Below are 21,255 nucleotides of genomic sequence, written 5' to 3' on the forward strand. Positions count from 1 at the left end.
CTTCCAACCGCTGCCTAAATTATTCTGGATGTGTTCGCATCTCACTGGGATTCGTTCAAGGACGCCCAGCGCGGCTTTAGGCTTGTGTAGCGTTCACTAACTCAGCGCTGATGTTACTTTTATGCACGGCTCCTGAACGAGACCAAAAATAGGCCCCATTGAAAAAGAAGCTGGTGAAATGTTTGAGAGGACGAGGCTCCAGTGTGACTGTGTGCATGCAGCAGAAAGGAGAGAAAACGAAAACGGCAAGGAACAATATGAAAGAAAGAGAGAAGAAAGTAATGGAGCATAAATGACAGGTGTAGAAAAAAAGATAAACCTGATAAACTGAAGAGAACTGACAGGGAGCAGATACAGCTGGTATCTGAGAGTTTAACTACAGCCTCCCCCCGAGTGAGACACTCCCAACGCGGAGGAACAACAACAGACGGCGTTTAGAGATCGTCTGGAGACGTCTGTCGGACTTCAGTCTGTTCTGACCCAAACCCACAGGGAGACGCAACAACTCAACATCCTACTTTATCACTGAGGGATGAAGCGTTGGAGAGAAATCATTGAGAGCGGATGATGATGTTGAAACCAGTAATAGTGCTGTTGGGATGCATTGGAAAGAAAATCTGCTACGAATGATACGTACTGCCTAAAATTATGTAAATGTAAATCATCTTTGAGAAACAATTATTTGACGGGTTGTTTGACTGCTGTGTTCTGCCAATGTCCCATCTACCAGCATGGACGAGGCAGGGTTCTGCATTCAGCCACCAGGGGGCGATTAAGATTGTTTGGCTTCCTATTTTGAGCACCATCATTTTGTCCTATGGTCAGTTTTATATGTTTTTTTCACACCAAGTGTCAAAACAAACACTGCACAGAAACAGGAAATTACCAAACAAAACATAAAAATCTTTAAATCTATCAACGCAAAGTTACTCTCCTTCACGGAGGCAAGCGAGACTTGAGGAAACTTAAATACTGCTGAGTCACTCCAACTGAAAAGAAAAATACAACCCCATCAGCACTCCACGTTTTTCTGGCTTCCTGAATTCACATACGATGGAAGTGGCAGCCGGGCGAAAAACAAAGCACCTCAGCTGAGCTTCATCAAAGGGAAATATTGCGGCCTGCCTGACGAGACCGCTGAAATATTGATGCCTCACGCTCTTTACGGCGCTCATTAGGGAGAAGCGGGGGAAAATGGGCTCCTGCCGTCCTAACAGCTTCTCTGAGTGTTTGTTTGTGTGTCTGAATCGAACACAGCCAGGATGTCTGGGAGAGTGAGTGTGTGTGTGATCATGATTGTATGTGGAGAGCATGCTTTTGCTGTGGTGGGTGGTTACATGATGGTTCACTGTAAAAAGTGAAAGTGGTTTGCAGTGCACATCCTGTTTTTGCACCACCCGGGCTCATCCCAACAACTCAAACCAAGCAGCCCCCTCCCGCACCCTCCACCCGCCGGGTACCCTGCCCTGTCTGCCTCTCTCTGGTATGTGGTGTATGTGGTGGAGCTGCAGCAGCTGAGCTGAGGCAGCTCAAAAGCACTCGCCGACCACAACTGTTCTCCTCAGCTCTCCGACTGGTACAGAGCTGGTTTAGGAGCCGACGTCTGAAAGCTTTATAATACTAGAAAACAAAAGGAAAACTTGAGCAGTGGAGGTTGGTGATGAAAATAAAAGAAACACACATTTGTCCAAGTGAACTTTTGTGCACTTATTAATTCGAGAAATACAAGTTATTAATTTGGAGGAAAGCTGCCCCTCTCTTACTGGTCCTTCACACTCTGAGGCCGATGATTAGCGGTGGTTCTTCTCAGGCGATCTGTAATCGCTTCATTATCAGCTGATTAAGCTTCATTGTTGTCCCCAATTACAATGGCCTCTCACTGCCTTCAAGGAAACGTCCTTTTGAAGGTCAGCCAAGCGCCACTCCAGAGGACGGCCATCGGCATGTTGCGTCGCCTCGGGCGCATTTCACCCCAGAAACAAGGGGAACGCAGCCAAAACACAAACAAAGGAAAAAGAGAACCCTGGATACAGGCAGATGGATGAAATATGTATGGAAAAAAAAAACTGAACACCTTATTAACAGAGGAGAGACGGGGAAAGGCAAGAAGCAGCAATAAATTGGGGCCGATGATACAGTCAACATATTACACTCCTCTGAAGAGCCAAACTAATACCACTTCTAACTTATCTCTCAACTTAACCATGACCATTTCATGCCTAACCCTAAATCACACCTAAACCCGAACATTAACCAGGATCTCCAAATTTGGCCAGACTTTACCGCTAGTCTACTGGTCCGGACAAGGTGAGTGACTATGCTGGAAAAGGTCCAAATCAAGAACAAAAGTGCACACACACACAGGCCTTTGTCTTGTCGTCTTGTATAAGTTTTTGAATCTGTGAAAAAGTTCCGATTGATCCAACTAATCAGACAATAACAGATGTTAAAATAGTAGAGGTCTTCGATTGGTCCGAAAATCAATAAGCATCATTTAAATAAAATGCCTTGATACAGCCTCTTCTGTGCCAAAACTTATTGGATTTCTTAGTCAATACACAAATAATTGTTACTTGCAGCAAAGCTTAGATCTAAGTAAACGTTCTATTTCTATCCACAACCTTATCAACATACAGTAATACTAGATTTCTATTGTGCTTGTTTAATGACCTACTTCATTAAAAACTCCATCCTGGTTACTCAAACACATCTGATGCCTCTTTAAGCAGATGTGAACAGATATTAAATTTAAATATATTCTAAATTAGGTCGCCTTTTGGGCTCAGATGGAGTCCCTGTATTAATTATCACTCCGTGGGATGACAAAACGTGCACAACTCACACACCCAGACAGGGATTACGGCAGAGTCTTTATTTGGGAATCAATTATGCCCCGAATGAGATTAATACAGTTTTCACATTTATCATAAGGAGTAAAAAATATATAGTTTAGCTCCATGATTTTTTAAGTGCATCCTAAGCCTTTTTAAAATACTAAATAATAATATTTAGTGCTTAGACAGTCTGGTGTTTTTAATTAAGAATTACTGGGAGTTTTAAAGGATTGTCTCTGTATCAACTGTACATCTGGATTTAAACTGTGGGATTTTTAATATGAGCAGAAAATCTTTAGGATTTGTCAGGAATCCTCTTAAGATATGGCCATTATCTCGCACACACACACACACACACACACACACACACACACACACACACACACACACACACACACACACACACACACACACACACACACACACACACACACACACACACACACACACACACACACACACACACACACACACACACACACACACACACACACACTTCCCTAGAGAGGGGCTTGTGTGTTTGATGCTGTTTGATGTGGCCCGCCTGTTTTAATCTGCTTATAATCACTCACCCCCTGGCAGAAAGTGTGTGTGTGCGTGTGCGTGTGCGTGTGTGTGTGTGTCAATGGCAAGATTAACATTCAAGGGAAGAGAGGAAAGCAAGAAAGCCCTGTAATAAAAATATAATCACATGTGATGTATTCACACTCATGTCATGGTTAACACACACGCACACAACTTCTCTTTCGGATGAAAAGGATGTCTGGCAACCTCTCTCTAATGACGCCCTGCTGATACTGGTAGCCAGACACACACACACACACACACACACACACACACACACACGGAAACAAAAACACACAAACACAAACACACACACACAGCAGTGCCTATCCCGTGCAGGACATCATAGGTCTGATATGGCGCCACCTGCTTCCACCATGTGTGCCAATTATGGCTCGGACATCTGCAGGCGGCTAGCAGCCCAAACAGGAACAAAAGAGCAGGCAGATGTGAGTCTATCACACACACACACACACACACATGCACACACACTAACAACTTGCTGATGGACGATTGTTAAGTCATCCCTCACGGCAGCCACCCAGCACAAAGAGACACGCCTGGGCCTGAGCACAAACACAATAAACACACAGCCACACACTTACTGTAGCTCACAACTGCTGAGACCCTGAACGTCCTCTGAAAGCCGTTGATTGATTCACTGTGACGATCGGGTTTTAACTGTCCTGTTTCCGAGAGTGGATGAAGTGCATTTGCTGCTCTCTCACCAAATGAATGATGTATGAATACACGTATTTAAGACAACAATCAATTCTGATCATCTTACGTTCATTTCCACATAGACAATCTCCATATCAGGTATTCTAGTTGTGCTGCACACAAGGGTCCATTGTTGCCCATTTCCTGTATACGGCTCCACTGAGGCAGCAGCTTTTTATCTCTGAAGTGCTCATCACTCTGGCTGCAGAAATATAAAGGTGATGAGGGCTCCCTCTTTCCTCTACAAAGGCTGATCAGCACACAAAGAATCTACTTCCCTCCGCGTGTTCTTGCTGATATGGCAGGGTCACAATTAGTGTGCTGAAAGCTTTATAATGCTGAAAGTGCTGAAAGCCTAACAATGCTAACGTAACCCGACCTTATGGGGTTTTTGAGGCAGATATTGATATTTGAGATCACTTGGATTTGTTTTTATTAGAATTGGGGCTAAATGCAAACTGAGCAGAACATTTAACAGCTTGTCATTGCTCAGACACAGTTACACTTCCTCCCAATATCCAGAAAGGAAGTTGAAATATCCAGGACAAACGCTGGCATCTTGAGCATTTGGAGCATCGATGTCCTGCCATATACTCGCTCGACCAATCATGAGCCGGTCTCAGCTGTCACTAATGTTTCATCCCCTTTTATAGCATCTAATGAACTAAAGACACCTGGACATACTTTACATTAATGTGATAACAACTATAAAACAAAACGAAATAACAATGAATTTGATATTTACTTTTTTAGTTTGATTCATGTCCTATACACTAACATGGAGGAGACAGGATTAATGGCCTATACTGCAGCCAGCCACTAGGTGGTGATCAAGAGAGATTTGTGTCTTTAAGTGAGCTGTCATGTCATCAGCTGACCTGAGAAATTTCACAGTCTAGTTCAACATAACTCATTGTATAACCCACGCTCACAAGAGGAAGGTATGTGGCACACTCTGAAAGTAACTGTAGATTGCATAACTGGAACAAGAACATGAATAATTAAAACTATCACAGACCTACTGTACAGCATCAGTTCCCAGCGACAACGACTGTATGTAATGATGAAGCAACATCTGTGAGTGTGTGAGTGTGTGGGTGTGTGGTTGTGTGAGTGTGTGAGTGTGTGAGTGTGTGTGTGTGAGTGTGAGAGAGTTATTCTCCTGGCCTCAATGCTTTTATGGTCGACAGATTCTCTTAGCTGGACATTATACATTCGATATCTATCTGCTGATGCTTATATTTTGAGAATGGAACTGTCCTCTGAGAGTGCGTGAGTGCGTGTGTGTGTGTGTGTGTGGGGGGTGTGTGTGTGTGTGTGTGTGTGTGTGTGTGTGTGTGTGTGTGTGTGTGTGTGTGTGTGTGTGTGTGTAGCCAATAGCTGTTTACGAGGCAAACCGATACATCAAGGTCAGCCATTGGACTTGGCTCTGTTTTAGCAAGATGTTAATCAAACATTTTCAATTTCTACAAAACCTGATGATGCATTAAACAAATGCACTTGACTACAAAACTGCTTCCTGCATTAAAATAACAATCCAAACATCTTGAGTGCAAAGGACCTCCAGGGATAAAACTACAGCTGATTAATCCAAATTAAGACAAAGCCTTTGTGAAGTCAGTCCTTAATCAGATCAGAGATTAAAGCATTTTTAAAACGACTTTTATCCACAATAAACATCCAGCACCAACTTGGATACAAATGAGCAGTGGTATATATTTAGAATGAAAGAAAACAGCAAGGTCTAGATATAACTTCCTTTTTTAGGTGTGCTTTGACTTTTGAGGCTTTTTACCTTTTCTGTTGAATCAAATCAGTCGCCGCTTCACTATTTCAAATATTAACACTGCATTCAAATCTATTTTTGTGGCGAGATGGAGAGAACAGAGAAGCTTCGGAGCCTTGTTGGATGTTAAAGAGAAAAACTCAGAACGAGTGCTGAATCTTCCCCGGTGCCTTTTTCTCCGCTTTGACTTTAACAACAAAGACACACACTACCCAAGTTTCTAAGACCACCTCATCTATTTTAAAATGACTCGTCAGACCTTCTTTCCTGTGATCCCTCCATCATTACCTCTCTCCGTGTTCATCTTGAAGCACCCTGTTAATTGCTCCTCGCTGTAGCCTAGTAACTGCCCTGACCTAGTTTCACTGTTGCCATCAAACCCTTCAGAAACGCTCATGAGTCACGAACATGACCACGGTTTGTCTCTTTGTCTCCTGTCGTCCTGTGAACGTGTTTGTTTGCGAGACACCTCCTGGTGAGTTATGATTGTGTGTGTGTGTCAGGACGCATGTGAACATAATGGGTTAACACCAACCAATAGATGAGTCCCCTGAGCACCTCAGGAGTTCAAAGGCTCCGTCTTAAGAGGTAGCCATGGTTACCTTTGGAGCGGCGCTGTTGTTTGGGGCGTGTGTGTTCTGATTGCCTGCTGTCGTGACCGAGTTGACGCACAGCGAGGGTGGCCATTACTGGACTACAAAGGGGGGGTGGAAGCAAAGTCACAGGGCCTCACAGCGGATCAATGTCCCCCAACGTGCAACCTGGAGAATTCTCCAAATGAGGATGTAGGGGGAAAAGTTTCCCTACCTGGCAACTGTGGGGGGGACGTTTTAGACTCAACCTGTTGGAAATGTCCATAAAACATCAACACATGAGCCTGAGAAGAACTGGAGCACCACAGTAACCTGGCAGAGAAAATCCTGCCCGGAGCCAAATGAAAATAGTCAATCAAGTGTGGTACAGTCGTGGAACTGAAACCTGCAGGACGATGAAAACTTAAGTAGACAAATAATGACTCCTAACTTATTACAACGGGGAGATAAAGAATAGTTCAACATTTTGGGACATGTGCTTTTTTAGTTTTTCCTGCTGAGAGTTAGATAAGAAAACTCAAAACATAAAATGCAAAGCATGAGGAAATGTGGTGGGGTGGATGTTTACATGTAGTGGAGTAAAAGGGAAATGTACCAAAAGTAAAAAGGAAATGTAGCAAAAAATATATACAGTGGGTTTCTCATCGTATCGACTGCTCTAAGTGCTTTACACTACAAGTCACGTGAGCCGAGGATCAAACCGCCAACGATCCAATTCGTGGAAAACCCTCTCTACCCCATGTACCACAGATGGCCGGCTTAGCTAAGCAAAGCTAACCAGCTTGTGATTCATATTTGCTGCTTACAGATACAAGAGGAATCAACATTCTCATTAAATTCTTGTATTATATTTTTTTTAAAGTGGCACTACTGATTCAAAAGAGGTGAGATATGCACCGGTTCTGTTCTTCTTGAGCGACTGTGTGAATGGCAGATATGTGGAGAAGCTTTGTGAAGGAAGATATTGAAATGAAACATCTTCAAGAGCACTCACACACACACATAGGAAATACATCAGGCCGCACACTCAGTATCTGAAAGACTAAAACAATACAGTATGAATGTTCTCTTATCACACACACACACACACAGCAGTGTTTACCTTGCTCATGTGAAACTCCAGGCGTCTCATGTATCTCTCAATGGTTTTGATTTGCTGCAAAAGACAGACACAAGGTTTACTGCTGCTGTCGAGCAAGCGGCTTCATGTGCTTAACAGCTGTAAAAATAATGATTTGTTTGTCCGCACTATAGAATATAACGAGGCACAGTTTGAAATACCAACTCTGCTGCCGGCCCATCAACCACTTCTCCCTCTTTGATCACTTTTTCCTACATTATTCCTCAAACCCTTCAGCCCCTCACTTCATTTCCTTCCTCCCTCCTTTATTCTGCCTTCAGCTGTTTTTACTCCCTCCTTTCAACTCTTCTTTTTACATCAAAGATTCCCCAACACATACCAAACTCAGTGACTGTTACAGTAGAGACCCTCCCCTCCGTCAACTCACCTTGTCAAGATCGTACAGCACTCCCTGGAGAGGAGAAACACACACACACAGAAAAACACACACACACACATTTACACAGTTAGCACAGGACGACAGCACAAGCTTGCGTAAGTAATGCAAAGCAGACTACAGCTGTCGGGCATCAAGAATAGATCCTATTAAACGCTCTTTTCAGTGATTCTGTGTGCGTACAGTACGTGTGATCACAAAAGTGATGTCGGCTGCAGAAACATTTGCTCCAGCTACACTCACAAACTCATTATTTCTGCTATAGTTGTTTGCAATTGTAACATTTCTCCATGGAGCCTTTTTTTCCTGTGACCTTTTGAGATGAGACTTAGTGTGAACATATCGTATCAGACAATTATTACAAGTTTCTAAATTTAAATAGAGTTCAAGTCAACAATGTAGTTGTAATTTCCACTGAGAAATTCAGTTTGAAGCTTAAAAATGCAGATTACTATCGGTTATTGGATGTTTCATTTGTCTCGTTCTGCACTAGCTTTCTATTGCAATCTATTCTATTCTCCGCTTTTCTATTCTACAGCTGAGAGCCTCTAAGAAATTATGTTAGTGTAACTAAACATTCTGCAGTTTCTCACCAGGCGCGAGTTCCTCTTCATGTCCTTCATCAGAGACATGAGTTTTTCCAGCTCTGTTTGATGAACTTCCAGATACTCACTGCAGAGCAGAAACAAGGAAACAGGGAAACACTTAGTGTCTAATTCAAAGGCAATGTTTACGGATTAATCTACCAATTATCTTTTAAATAATCAATTTATTGCTTTGTCGTGTCAATTTAGTCTAAAAATGTCCATGATCATTTCCGGCGGTCCTGTTTAAACACAGTTAAGTTGCTTGTGTTTGAGCAGTTGTGTAAATATATGGAGCAGGAAATGTCAACAGCCTACCGCTGCATTTAGAAACTATAATTATTACATGTATGAATGGAATCTGTTTACTCATACATACTCTGGTATTGTTATTCTTATGAGGAGTGCGAGTTGAGAGTGTCAGTGTACATCAATATATGAGTTACTCACTCCAGGCCTTGTTTGAGCGCAGTGTAAACCTCCTCCACCCGTTTGGGTTGCGGGTCTCTGGAGCTGCTTCCTCCCTTGTGTCCGGACAGGTGAGGCTTCTTGGGTTTGGACTGAGGCTTCTTCTGCACAACGGAGTTCCCCATGAAGGAGTTGCACCTGCACAAACACATACACACACACAACAGTGAGTGTGATGGTCCACACAGGGCTTGTCTTTTTTTGTGAAACACGCAGGATTATTTTCTGTTTGCTTTGCAATGATTTATATACATACGTTTCAAAAAATCTCAGAAGTGGGAGAAAGGAACGTATTTCAGACATATTTCATATTGGATTATAACAATTATAACAGATAATTTAGCCTTAGATGAATTGCTGTATACTTTCATAACGTCCCTGTAAGCGTGCCCTTAATGTGTCGGTCTCAGAGTGACTGTATCTCATTTGACAGATGGAGTGAGTCTGTCCACACCAACATTACTCAGTCACACAGGACTGACACGTTTAGCCTATATTTTATACAATCTCTCAAACTCCCAGCGTCAGCCTCCGAGGTGAAGATCCTCATCAGTCACAGGACTGTGCTAAATCACAAGTATAAACACTCTCAGAGTTTGACCTGTATAAGGCTGACGTGACCTGTGCGAGGTGCTGGAGTGAACGCACAAACACACACACACACAGAGGTTCTCTTTCCCTCTATCTCTCTATATCTCTCCCTCCCAGCGTTAAATGACATTCAAGTGTTCTTCAGTCTCTTCTCCAAAGTCCTCCAGCTGTTGACCAGCATTGTGACTGACTCCAGGCGAGAGGCAGAGGGAAATACAGTTCATATGTTGATATGTGTAAATGAGGAGCAGTGCAGCCACCTCACTAGGCTTTCCCTCTTCACATCTTTCCATTTTTAGGTCACCATCATCCTCATCATCATCATCGCCCTTGCAGATATCAGCTGTTTAAAGCATCACAGATTTAGCTGACGAATTACATTTTTTGATGAAACGATCCCGGAGTCGTGGCCACGGCCGACTCCATTGCTCGACAAGTTGGAACGTGCCACGTCTTCGCCGCACGCCAGCAGCACAAGTGAAGCTAAGCTGCCACAAATGTAGGCCAACGCTGAATCAGAGCGCCGCGTAGCCTTGGGGTCACGCAAGCTGTGGTGCAGTAGGGTCTCTTGGCAGGGACACACACAGAGAAACACACATATGCATACATGCTAACACAATTCCATACTGACTTATAATTGTGGGTTTGCACACAAACTGTAAAATCCGCAGTATGCATGCATGCGTAAATGCAAATGGGTACACACTTAGAGGGTCTGAGCTGAGGTCTAAAACACCCACACACACACACAGACACACACACACTTGAGTGGCCTCAGAAGCTGTGTATCTCTGCAGCGCTCCACCTCACTCATTATCAGAATGGTAACTTGTCAGTCGCTGCTGTCAGTCGCCCCCACACCCGAGTCATTCCAACCAATTACCCCATTCAGAGCCGAGAGTACAGAGGGGAACAAGTGTCTCCAAATAGGTTCTCGCAGCAGGACCAGAGCTGCTGAAGAGAACCAGACGGCGACAGACGAAAGCCTCAGATCCAAAACAAGATATTTCAAGGACGTGAATGTGTCTTTGTCTGGTGATAATGGAGCGAGAGCCGTCACAGATGAGTCAAAGAGGGAAGAACTCAGATAAAACTCTCAGAACTTTATCAACATCCACCTTGTCACAAGTAACTTGCAGCTACAGATGAAATGATCAGGAAAGTGAACTTGTTGTAAGACTGAGCAAAGTTCCTTCGTGGGATCTTAGGATATCGAATTGGAAACGTGTCTCTTTGTGTGACTAAAGCCTGTTTTCAGTGGATGTGTAAGAAGAGCAAACAGCTAAATACACCGTCACGCACACAAAAAGGTTTAGTGGGATTCCATCAGTTTGATTCTTGTTGTGTGTAGCGCAGCCGTATTTTTGGAGGCGCGTATTGAGTCACCAGCTATTATGAAAGCAGTGAATGACTGAAATCACCATGGTTACCGCTTTTACATCAGAAGATTTCACATGTCATCCGAGGACAGGTCACAAGTTCTTTAAAAATAAAGATTGACTGCGATACGACACAAAATAAGTGGAACAGCCACTTAAGCATACAAATGAAAAAATGACTTCCCCTTAATGCTGCTATATTAAGTAGAATGGAGATCTGTTGTGTTCCCTTAAGCAGCGGTTCTCCATTGTTACTCAGCCAAGGACTCCTCTACGAGATAGACAATACTCCAGGGAACTCTCATGTATAACTCTCAGCCTTTTTTTCACACTTATAATTAGTTATGTGAAAGAACAACACGAGAGAAATGTCTTAGAAAGATATTAGATATCTATTAAAGGATATTTTCTCCATGTTGTGCAATGAATGAATCTGGAAACTTTTCACGGACCTCCTGGCACCTACAGGGCTCCACAGTCCCCCACTTGAGAACCACTGGCCTGAAGAGCTTAACACTTGAATAAATACTGTGTTTGAGGATATGATACTGAAACAACTTCCCTCGTTAACACTCTGACCTCAGTTGTTATTGCAGAAATGAGTCACAGTTGACTGTATACCAAAAGCTTTCAAGGTTTCTGCTCACCGTGAGCGCCGTTCTTGTAGCGTGCTGAAGCCGGCGAAGGACTGACTCCGGATTATGCCATTGGGCCCCCCGGGGGAGTGGGTGCCGGCCGCCATGATCTCTGGGATGTGGGACGCCACACCTAGAGAAAGAAAACACACAAACAGATCTGTTACATACATGGACAATATTTCAACAAGGCGTGAAGGACTGGGGGCGGAAATAAATCATGTTTTGAACTGTATTTACACCCAAACCATGTCTAAACAGAGGGAAACTGGAGCTTAGTGAGCATTGTTGTGCAATGCGGCACAAAGTTAGTACTGTTAGTGATGCTCCCCATGTGCGATGTGGACAAGCAGCATTCAGAGCCGGCGCGGACATGTCTCAACTCCTCTGGTTTATCTTTCACCATTCAAACATACTTCCACTGTTACTGTTTCAGATTCTCCCACCTCAGGCGGGTTTCACACAACATGACTTGTGTAACCTTTCATGAAGTGTGGTGTGCGTCAACCAGAAGTGAGGTATACACTCCTCTACATATACAATGCACCTGACTGACAGCTGTTTAAAAGCCAGAGATGTGTCACAGGCAGAATTACCTACACACAAAGGCCATTTTTGCTATTTAGAATTTGAAATGTAACAAATTCTATAAAAGCCTATCCAAACCACCTTGGTCTGGGTTATCTAATCAGCCTCTCTTTTAGTTACGACATCTTTTATCAGTGTATATTTAGCAGCAGCGGTGTGTCAGATTTCCACCTTTTCTTTTTTTAAAGTTGAAGATGCAACATGAGTCACGTGGGCACTTTGAGGAAGAAGCTGAAAATAGACGGAGAAAGGTCAGTTTCCAGCTTTCAGATAACGTTTTAACAGAGACCAAGTGCCCGGAGGGAAGAGTCCACTCACATAACGCAATCACAGACTGGACCAGTGTGTGGAGATTGTGTCCAGATCAGGATACAAGTGTATCTGTAGTGACGCAGGAATCTCTGGACTCAGGTTACCTTCAATAATAAGCAGTGGGAAACACACACTCGAAAATGTTTTGCCCTAAAATGTGGACATATATATTTCAATTATATAAAACACAAATTGTGTGTTAATGTTTATATTTATGTATACGTTCACTTTATTTATAACTCAACATGATACAAAGAAACTTCCTTAAAAGTGGCCCATTGCATCAAACTTAGGTAATAAAGCTACATGGAACTTTAATGTAATCAAAATACATTAAGTTAACAGTTAAGTTCTGTTTAAATTTAAGTCTGTTTCCTTATCAATGAGTGTTTGACCTTAAACTGAACCTTACCCTCACCCTCAGGCCTCAATCACACTCCTTTACAGACATGCGAGTGGTTAACTGCTGACACCACAGTCTTGTAGTTTATATTACACATCTTTCTAGTCCAGCTCTTATAGTTTAGTGGCCACGCGGAAAGCAGCAAATTGGAGGGTACAAGTTCACTCACACAGAGCCGCACAAACACACTGATGACGGGATTCACGTTACGCTCACATACTCGTGCTTAACCCTCAACAGCCACGGAAATGGGTCCTGGGACCACTGGCAAAGTTCCTGCTGAGCCGCATCATTCATCTGCTGCAACGCAAGCCGTTAAACGACTGATCATGTAGAAAAACACACCACCCAAGGCTGGACGTGGCACTCATGACACCGGCTCAGCTGACTAACATGCTGACCTCTGTGGCGATAGCGTGACGACTGTAAGAGACGAGAAAAACAAAGAGTAATTTCACTCTTTTGAATCTGCGTCGCTTCACAGCTGAGCTTCATGAAAAGTATTGTAACATAGAAATATAGAGAGAGGAGAGATGAAGCCGGATGAAAGTTTAGTAACAAGCTGTGAGGAAATCAGCCTGTGACACCTCAGTGTTCAGCTCTTACTAGTTACACAACAAACAAAGTGACAAGTGACAAAACACTGCATGTTTGGTTCTCTTCACGTGTGTCATTCTGTTCAAGAGGCCCCTGTGTTATTTTTTCCACTCGTCCATCCGTCTTGCTGTCTCCTGAGGACAGACTCTCTCTGTGTGGTGGAGGGGGGGGCTGGGTCAGGCTCGTGTCATCATACATATGCAAGCATGTACACACACACACACACACACACACACACACACACACACACACTGATACACACAAAAGATTGCTGCAAGTGATTGAACCGGCAACCTGATACCCTCCCCCTTTGGTTTCTGTGACCGTCACAAAGACCCGACAGGGGACACGAGGAAAGACTAGCTCCATGATCAGTGATGGGGGACAATGGGACAGTGAGACTGATACTGTTCAGGCTATTAATAGCAGTGAGCTTGCTTTTCACACTGAGGACCCTGATAGCTCTGACTCAGAGAGAGAAAAATGATGTATCTTGTTATAAAGCCTGGTGTTTTATAAATTTATAAAAAAGAGACAATAATTTAAAAAAATAGGGCCTGACCCATTTATCGATTTGCGGATAAACATCGGCCATATATGTATTTACGCCCACGTTTGCTGATATATGGCGATATGAATGGTGCAATTACATAATTAATATTATATCATTTTTTTTAAGTCAACTTTTCTCAGTCAAAGTTCTATATTATTGGTTATTTTTCTTCCTATTTATGATGAAGTTTATGGTTAAAATGTAAAAATATCAATTAAATTTGTTTGTCGTAACACCAGCGACCTGCATCCATTGGACGATAGTAGCTGTCGATCACTCGCAAACGCAAACCATGCTTTATCCTCTATTTTACTCTAAATAGGATTAATAATTACAAAATGAATATGCTGCATTGAAGAAGACTTGAAGCTAGAGATTGAAACCATAAACACCTCGTGAAAATATTTACCGTTATAAATCAAGTCAGAACTTGGGTCTTTCACATTTCCCGGATTTCAATAGAAACTGACGTTTTTCAACCTGTGGAGTTATTCCCCTACTGGTCATTGGAGAGAATACAGGTTTCAGGATTGGCTTCACTTTGCAGAGGCTGAGTCTGCGTCCATACCCAGTCTATGGGATTGACTCTTCATATGGAGCAAACAAAAACCAGAGTAAGTAAATTAGCTTTTGGCTTTTTTAACTTTTTTAACCGAAAAAATGCTCTAGACAACAGAAATGTATCTAATAACACAACGAGGACATATCATGATATGATTCTGCTGAAATAGAACAACTTTATCACCACCTCAGCATCATCACGACTGGCAGCGGGTAAAGAGTTTTTTTACAGGAGGGCAGCAATTTGTTCTAATGCTCTGAAGCACTTTAGTCCATTTCAGTCTGTGGATGTTGAGCTGCACAGTTCTCTGCCCGGCCTTGTTTGTCTCTGTGACTTTCTGACTCACTCTCCTAAAAGAGGAGCAGTGGGAGGAAAATGATGGTACATGTTGTTACCTAATGTTCACTGAGGAAGGACACCGCACTTCAGACAAAGCAAAAAGAGGGAGAACGAGAAGATGTGGACACTGAATACAAAATTTAGGACAATGGTAGCAGATGGTTTCAGCTGTTCAGAATCAAGTCCCTTCACTAACTCGATGTTCCCAAACGGTAACAGCAGTTAGTTCTGCCTGTGATGGAGACTCGGGGGAATAACACTAGTACAGCATATTTCGCTGGTGAGTAGATGTAGAAAATAGCTTCATATTTATCTCAGAGTTACACTTTGTGCTCAGTAAACTCCAGGTGGACGCTGTGTCTGAAACTCACTGTTTGTCCTACATCCATTTTCAGAGACTCACTCACACACGACTGGATAAAAGTGTTATAATTATCTAGTCTCTTCTCACATATCAAATGTGTGACAGGAAAGAAACTTTTAAATTGCTGCGGATCCAGGAATTTTGTTTCCCACTCAATTCATTCAATCTACGTAGCTCTCACACAAACTAGATTCAGATGGACAGGTACACAGACTATTGAGTGAGAGACAAGTTCTCACTCGAAGGAGAGAATATATATATATGGAAATAATAAAAACTAAATAATCTCTCTCAATATATCTGCATCCGAACCTCATGGTAGTCAGCAACAGTTAGGAGGCACTTTCTTTTCCCATGAAAAGCACTGAAAGCCGTTCACTCTTGTTGATTTTCTTCACTACGTTCGCAGCATCACATGAGGAGACAGGTTATATAACAAATCATGAGTCGCTCTGAGCTTCTCGTCCATTATATGCTCCTGCACAAAACACCCAAACACTCCAAATACACTCATTGTGCCAACTTCACTCTCCTCTTTTATACAGGAGTCTCACCCCAAACCCAACCACACACACCCACCCACCCAAACACACACACATACAATTAACTCTTGAATAGTCATCTGAGTGTGTGTGTGCACGCGAGTGTGTATTTATGTGTAAAAACCAGTGTCAGCCCACAGTGCATGTTAGCAACAGGAGCCAAATTCTTAATGCCGGTATAAATTAGCCTCACCATGGCATCAGCAGACTAGTAAGTGTGTTACGTAAAACAACGGTTATGAGCCAACTGCCAGAAGTAGGACACACGCCCTCATGTTACAGGGGCCGAGGCTTTAAAAGCACCAAACCATCATTTGGGACAAACTGTTTTTATACTTGGATCTCTTGCAGATGTTGTTTTAAATGTGTCCGCAACTTCATGAAAAGAGTCCTTAAGCTTTTTATTTGAATCTCGTTGCATTTAATGTGACAGGGAGTGGAGATAAAAATAGAAAAGAAATTAAAGAATAACGCAGGGCCAGAGATGAGAGGCTGCATGTAAAACAGGAGAAAGTGTGGGACGGGATGGAGAAGTCTGGTTACACAACACAAAATTTTCACCATGTTTACATGGACACCGATATTCAGATATTAACCTGATTAGGACAAAAGCCTGAATTATGACCTTAACTCAAATAAAGTCATAGTCAGAATAAGAAAAATCCAATTAAGACATGTGGAGTATTCCGACCTTAGTTGCATTATATCTTAATCGGATTTTTAACATCTAAATTGCGTTTCACTGAATTGACGGCAGGTACAAACTGCTTGACAACACATAAAGTAAAGAAAATAGAAACGTAAAAAAGATATTTTGCAAAATGAAATAACATCGTAAATAGTTTCAGGTTGGGGTTTTATAACTGGCGAAATAACGTTGGACCTAATAATCAAATGGAATGGAATTTTCTGTTAGCAACTCATGTAAACACCATAATCGAAATAATCTTATTCAGATTTTATTCTAATATTTTATTCGGAATTTAGGTCAATAGTCAGAATATTGGTGTCTATGTAAAAGTAGTCAGTGAGAGTTCTGTTGGAACACAACAAATCCCAGAGATTATGGTCATGATCTTCTGTCTATATATGACTGGAAATAAAAATATTTTCCATTACACTGTGCAGGTTGCAAGCTCGTGCCTGAAAGCTCCTCCGTTATCCCTCGTGCTGACAGGCTTTGTGTCCATGCTTGTGTGAACTGGTTCAGTGATGAGCGTAGCCGCTTGGGCAGCTCCAAACTGGGATAAAACTGGCAGCTGGCTGCCATCCTTCAGCCAGAACACACAATATTGTCTCTTCCAGTCTTTTTGTTTTCCCATAATCCTGTTCAAAACAAAAATCAAGAGGGTGAGACTGACTGACTCACTGACTGATAGCTTGTTTTCTTGCTGCAACACAGCAGCTTGTTATGAACCTCTCAAATGTCTCAACCACCGTCAAAGAGCTAAGGTGCATTTAACTTGCTCACACTGCGCTGACAAACGACGCATGTAAATGAAACGTTCCCAAAATATCCCCTCAGAGGAAACAAGTTAAGATCCAAGAGTCGCAGTGAGACATCCTGAAAGTTTCAATATAATCCCAAACCTGCATAAAATTAAAGTTGATCTGAAAGCGAGCATGTTTTAATCCCACTCTCATCACACTTTATTAACCTGTTGACCACATTGGAAAGAACCAGTTTTCAAATCCAAACGTGCCGCCTGCAGAACACACACACAGGAGACTAATCACAAGCTCCAGAATTATGTGCATACGAATCTACACTAATATACAGAAGAATATTACTTCCTAACTGAATCCAGGATGTGTCCATTTATAGCTACTTTAACAAAACAAGGCTCATTATCCTCAGGGCAGAGGTGAGGTAGAAGTGGCAAGGAAACTGTTTGAGGACGACAGTACACAGCAGGAAAAAAAGCCAATGTCACCTCGTGAGGAGTTGATGAAACACGTGGTTCAGGTTTGACTGCCGGTAAAACACTTTGACTAAGAAGGGAGGAAACCTTGAAAAAGTTTCACAAAAACATCATCGACATGCACACATGGGCTCATTCAGACATACTACGGATGTTTTACTAGGAGGCCGGTAGAACAATTTCTAGAAAATGTCAGAAGCGACTCACGTGGCCCTTTGCCTTTTCACAGACAGCCCCTCTGGCAAATTCCAGAAACATGTCAAGAGTTCAGTGCATTTCTGAAAGCAGCTTAAGTAAGAAGCAGAAAATCTAAGCTTATATAAACATTTTTTTATATTCAGGATCAATCAAATTACTTCATGTATATGTAAGGTGTTACTGTTCATGAACCCAAATATATGCCAGACATCCAAGTTGGCAGTAAATCTCTCCTGTTTTGGCTCACTTTCACCACTGTCATCTTTGGCTGCATACATTTTTATTCATAAAACTGTGAAAATCACTATATCTGCTTAGCAACTGACAGACACAGTTAGCTAATAGCTTGTGAACAAAGAAGAGCATTAAATACCAAAATACAGATCAAACGAAGAGTGTGGATTTGATTTATAGTCATCGGACTGCCAGATAATCCAAATGTTTCTTCGTAATAGCCATGTATGATAACATGTTAGCCACATCACCTTAAAAAAAGTATTAGCACATCAGTATAGGGTTTATCACTTGTTTGGCTAAAAATAAATCTGTTGAGCAGATTTAAGGTTTTTTCTTACACTTGAAATAGGAAGTCAATTTAAGTCTCTGTGAAATTAATCCCTGAAAACCTTCACCTTAAATCACCAGCCCTCACAAGTGTAAACTAATCTCCCTCTGGTTACTAGGTAGTAAAACCTCACACACTAACACAGAGGAAGATGTTGTAAATAACACAACCCGGTGACATTCAGGAATTCAAACGCTTTGAACCTGAGAACAGAGACGCTGTTATGGCTAAAGTCAGCTCTGCTCCGTCACCTGTAGGTTGATAGATAATGAGTTACAAGGTTTTGGTTCCAGGAATCCCAACACATAGACAAAACACACAGAGGGAACAATGTGCAGCGCAGATATTTCAACACGTCCTGTGTGATGCTGGTATGCAGTGAGAATTACCTCAGGTACAAAAGGAATCAAAGGCTCGGTCAGTGAAGACGTGAACAATGCCTCTTTACAATCGTCCCTGTGAATGGTCAACGTGGAGGAAAGTTCCTGAAGGAGCACAAACGTTTGACAAACACAACAAAACTGACACGCGGCAAAGACACAGTAACTGAGTCAGCTCAGATGAAACAAACAGTCTGGACCCAGATTAGATGTTTGCTTTTCAAACGAAACTGAGGATATCAAAACAGTCAAAGTTTGTTGAGCCAAAAATACTGTCGCTTTAGGGAATAATTAATTTTGGGGGAAATCCTCCTAGTCGCTTTGTTACTGAGTCGTCTCGGTTTCATCATGCGTTTTCACCCTGTTCTTATAGCATAAAATAAAGTTAAACCAAATTTAATATAAAAATGAGCTTGAGCAACCCAAAATGACAGAAACTATTTATGCAAATACATTTATTCACCAGAATATTTAACTTTTCCTTTCAATGAGAAGAATTTTCTTATCCACAGCAAATTACAGAAAGGTAAATCAAAGTGTTTACACACAGCTCCCAGTTAATCAGGAACCTTCTATGACCCAAAATAATCATGTTGCCTGACACACTGACCCAAATAATCAGAGCCTCCTGATCTCCCCTATCCTGCCATGGAGAATTAAAAATAAACAAACAAAAGACAAAAACAGAATCAGCTGATTAACATTTCAGTCATCTGATGAAGTTAAACTGTTTATCGCCAGACAGACAGGAAAGTGGATGTGGTGCAGAGGGGACGTGACTGCTGTGCGGGTGCCAAAGCGAGGGAATCAAACAAAGTCGCCTGTGTGTGTGTGTGTGCGTGCGTGTGCGTGTGTGTGTGTGTGTGAGAGAGAGAGGCCAGTGCAGCTCCATCACATTAAAAGTTGAGACAGGTCAGAAATAATTCCACCAAGCTGCAGAAATAAACCTGAAGTGTTGTCCTAATCTAATCATAAAAAAATAATTAATGTATCACCTCAACCAGTGCAAGTAATAGTATCTACTCATATATTAATCTTTTAAGCCCCTAACAAGAACCAAAGGTCATTTCTCCTTACCTCACTGACCTTTTTCTTCAAAGGCACTGACCGCTTCCCCCCCCCCCTGCTGTGTGTATATGTAGTGTGCTCAGATTTCCTTGTATATCGTTAACGTGTGTTTACAGTCGCTCTAGTCCAATTATAGGTCATCGTATCCTCGTGAGACCGAGCATGAGGGGGAAATTAAGGCCAGGATGTAGAGTGGCATTTAAATGTACGGATGACCAGATGAACTGAGGCGTGTCTGGACTGAAGTTACCCTCAGACAGCTGCCGCTGACATTTCAACAGCGAAGAGCAGCGTGTAATCACTCCTGAGAACTGTGAGGCACGGCCGTAAAATGCACAATCCAGATTAATGGACTGAGATTATTTTTCATGACATACATTATTAGACAGTACAGTGGAAGGAGACGGCGGGGGGGAGACAGGGGCTTAAAGCAGAAGCTCGCGATGCGTCTCCTGCTGACTTGGCGTCCACACGCCGACGACAAAAGTCATTTCTACGATCAAATATCTTTGGGCTCCCCTGGTAAAATGTATGCAATGTCACGTTGTCTGTGTAGAAAGTTACTCCAGCAAAACAAGATAGCAAATGCTTTAATGTAAATCAAACCTCACCGACAACGTGTTGTACTATTAACTCAGGGTGGATTTTCCCTCAATGACTAAAGGGTCTTAAGGATTCCAACTTCACTATTTCCCATCTTCCCTCTAACACATGTCTGACTGGCATTAGTACTCTGTGCATTTGGGTCAGCATTAGAACCACATTCCAACTTGCTCTACTTCTTGGACTTGCACACTGGGTGTGAGCGACTCGGAGAGAGTGACCACCTATGCTGCAGCGCTGGAATGCAGTTGGCATACAAACGGGATTACATCGGTTCTTTCAGCTCCATTTGTTATTTTAAGCAGGGAAAGACAACATTCTTTTCACTGATAGCTGCTACTGTGATAACACAGGCTCAGAGTTTTGTAAAGCTGTGGGAAAAGCATTCGGCAACAAGAGACAAAATTCATGAGCGCAATGTATCGGCTGGGAAGGTGAGCTCCTGGGCCCGAGGACACTGAGCTGAATTTGGCAACTGGGAAATAACTAATTACGAAACCAAGATGGGCCAAGAGGATGTCACTGTTTATATTAGAGAGATTCAAAATGTTTAAAGGGCACAAAGTGTATGAGAACCTGACCTTATTG

General features: G+C 42.3%; 1 protein-coding gene across 1 annotated transcript in view; it reads right to left on the reverse strand.

The window, feature by feature from the left end:
* The window catches only part of ripor2 (RHO family interacting cell polarization regulator 2), a 39,267-nt gene that overhangs the window by 11,149 nt on the left and 6,863 nt on the right, over positions 1–21,255 (reverse strand). The window contains exons 2-6 of the mRNA XM_061093289.1: positions 11,684–11,804; positions 9,049–9,204; positions 8,608–8,686; positions 8,006–8,029; positions 7,600–7,653 (exon numbers count right to left, since the gene is read on the reverse strand). Coding sequence (XP_060949272.1) covers positions 7,600–7,653; positions 8,006–8,029; positions 8,608–8,686; positions 9,049–9,204; positions 11,684–11,778 — 408 coding nt within the window. The 5' untranslated portion in view covers positions 11,779–11,804. The remainder of the gene's footprint in view (positions 1–7,599; positions 7,654–8,005; positions 8,030–8,607; positions 8,687–9,048; positions 9,205–11,683; positions 11,805–21,255) is intronic.

Source organism: Limanda limanda, chromosome 19 (genome assembly GCF_963576545.1).
Source record: "Limanda limanda chromosome 19, fLimLim1.1, whole genome shotgun sequence".
NCBI lineage: Eukaryota > Metazoa > Chordata > Actinopteri > Pleuronectiformes > Pleuronectidae > Limanda > Limanda limanda.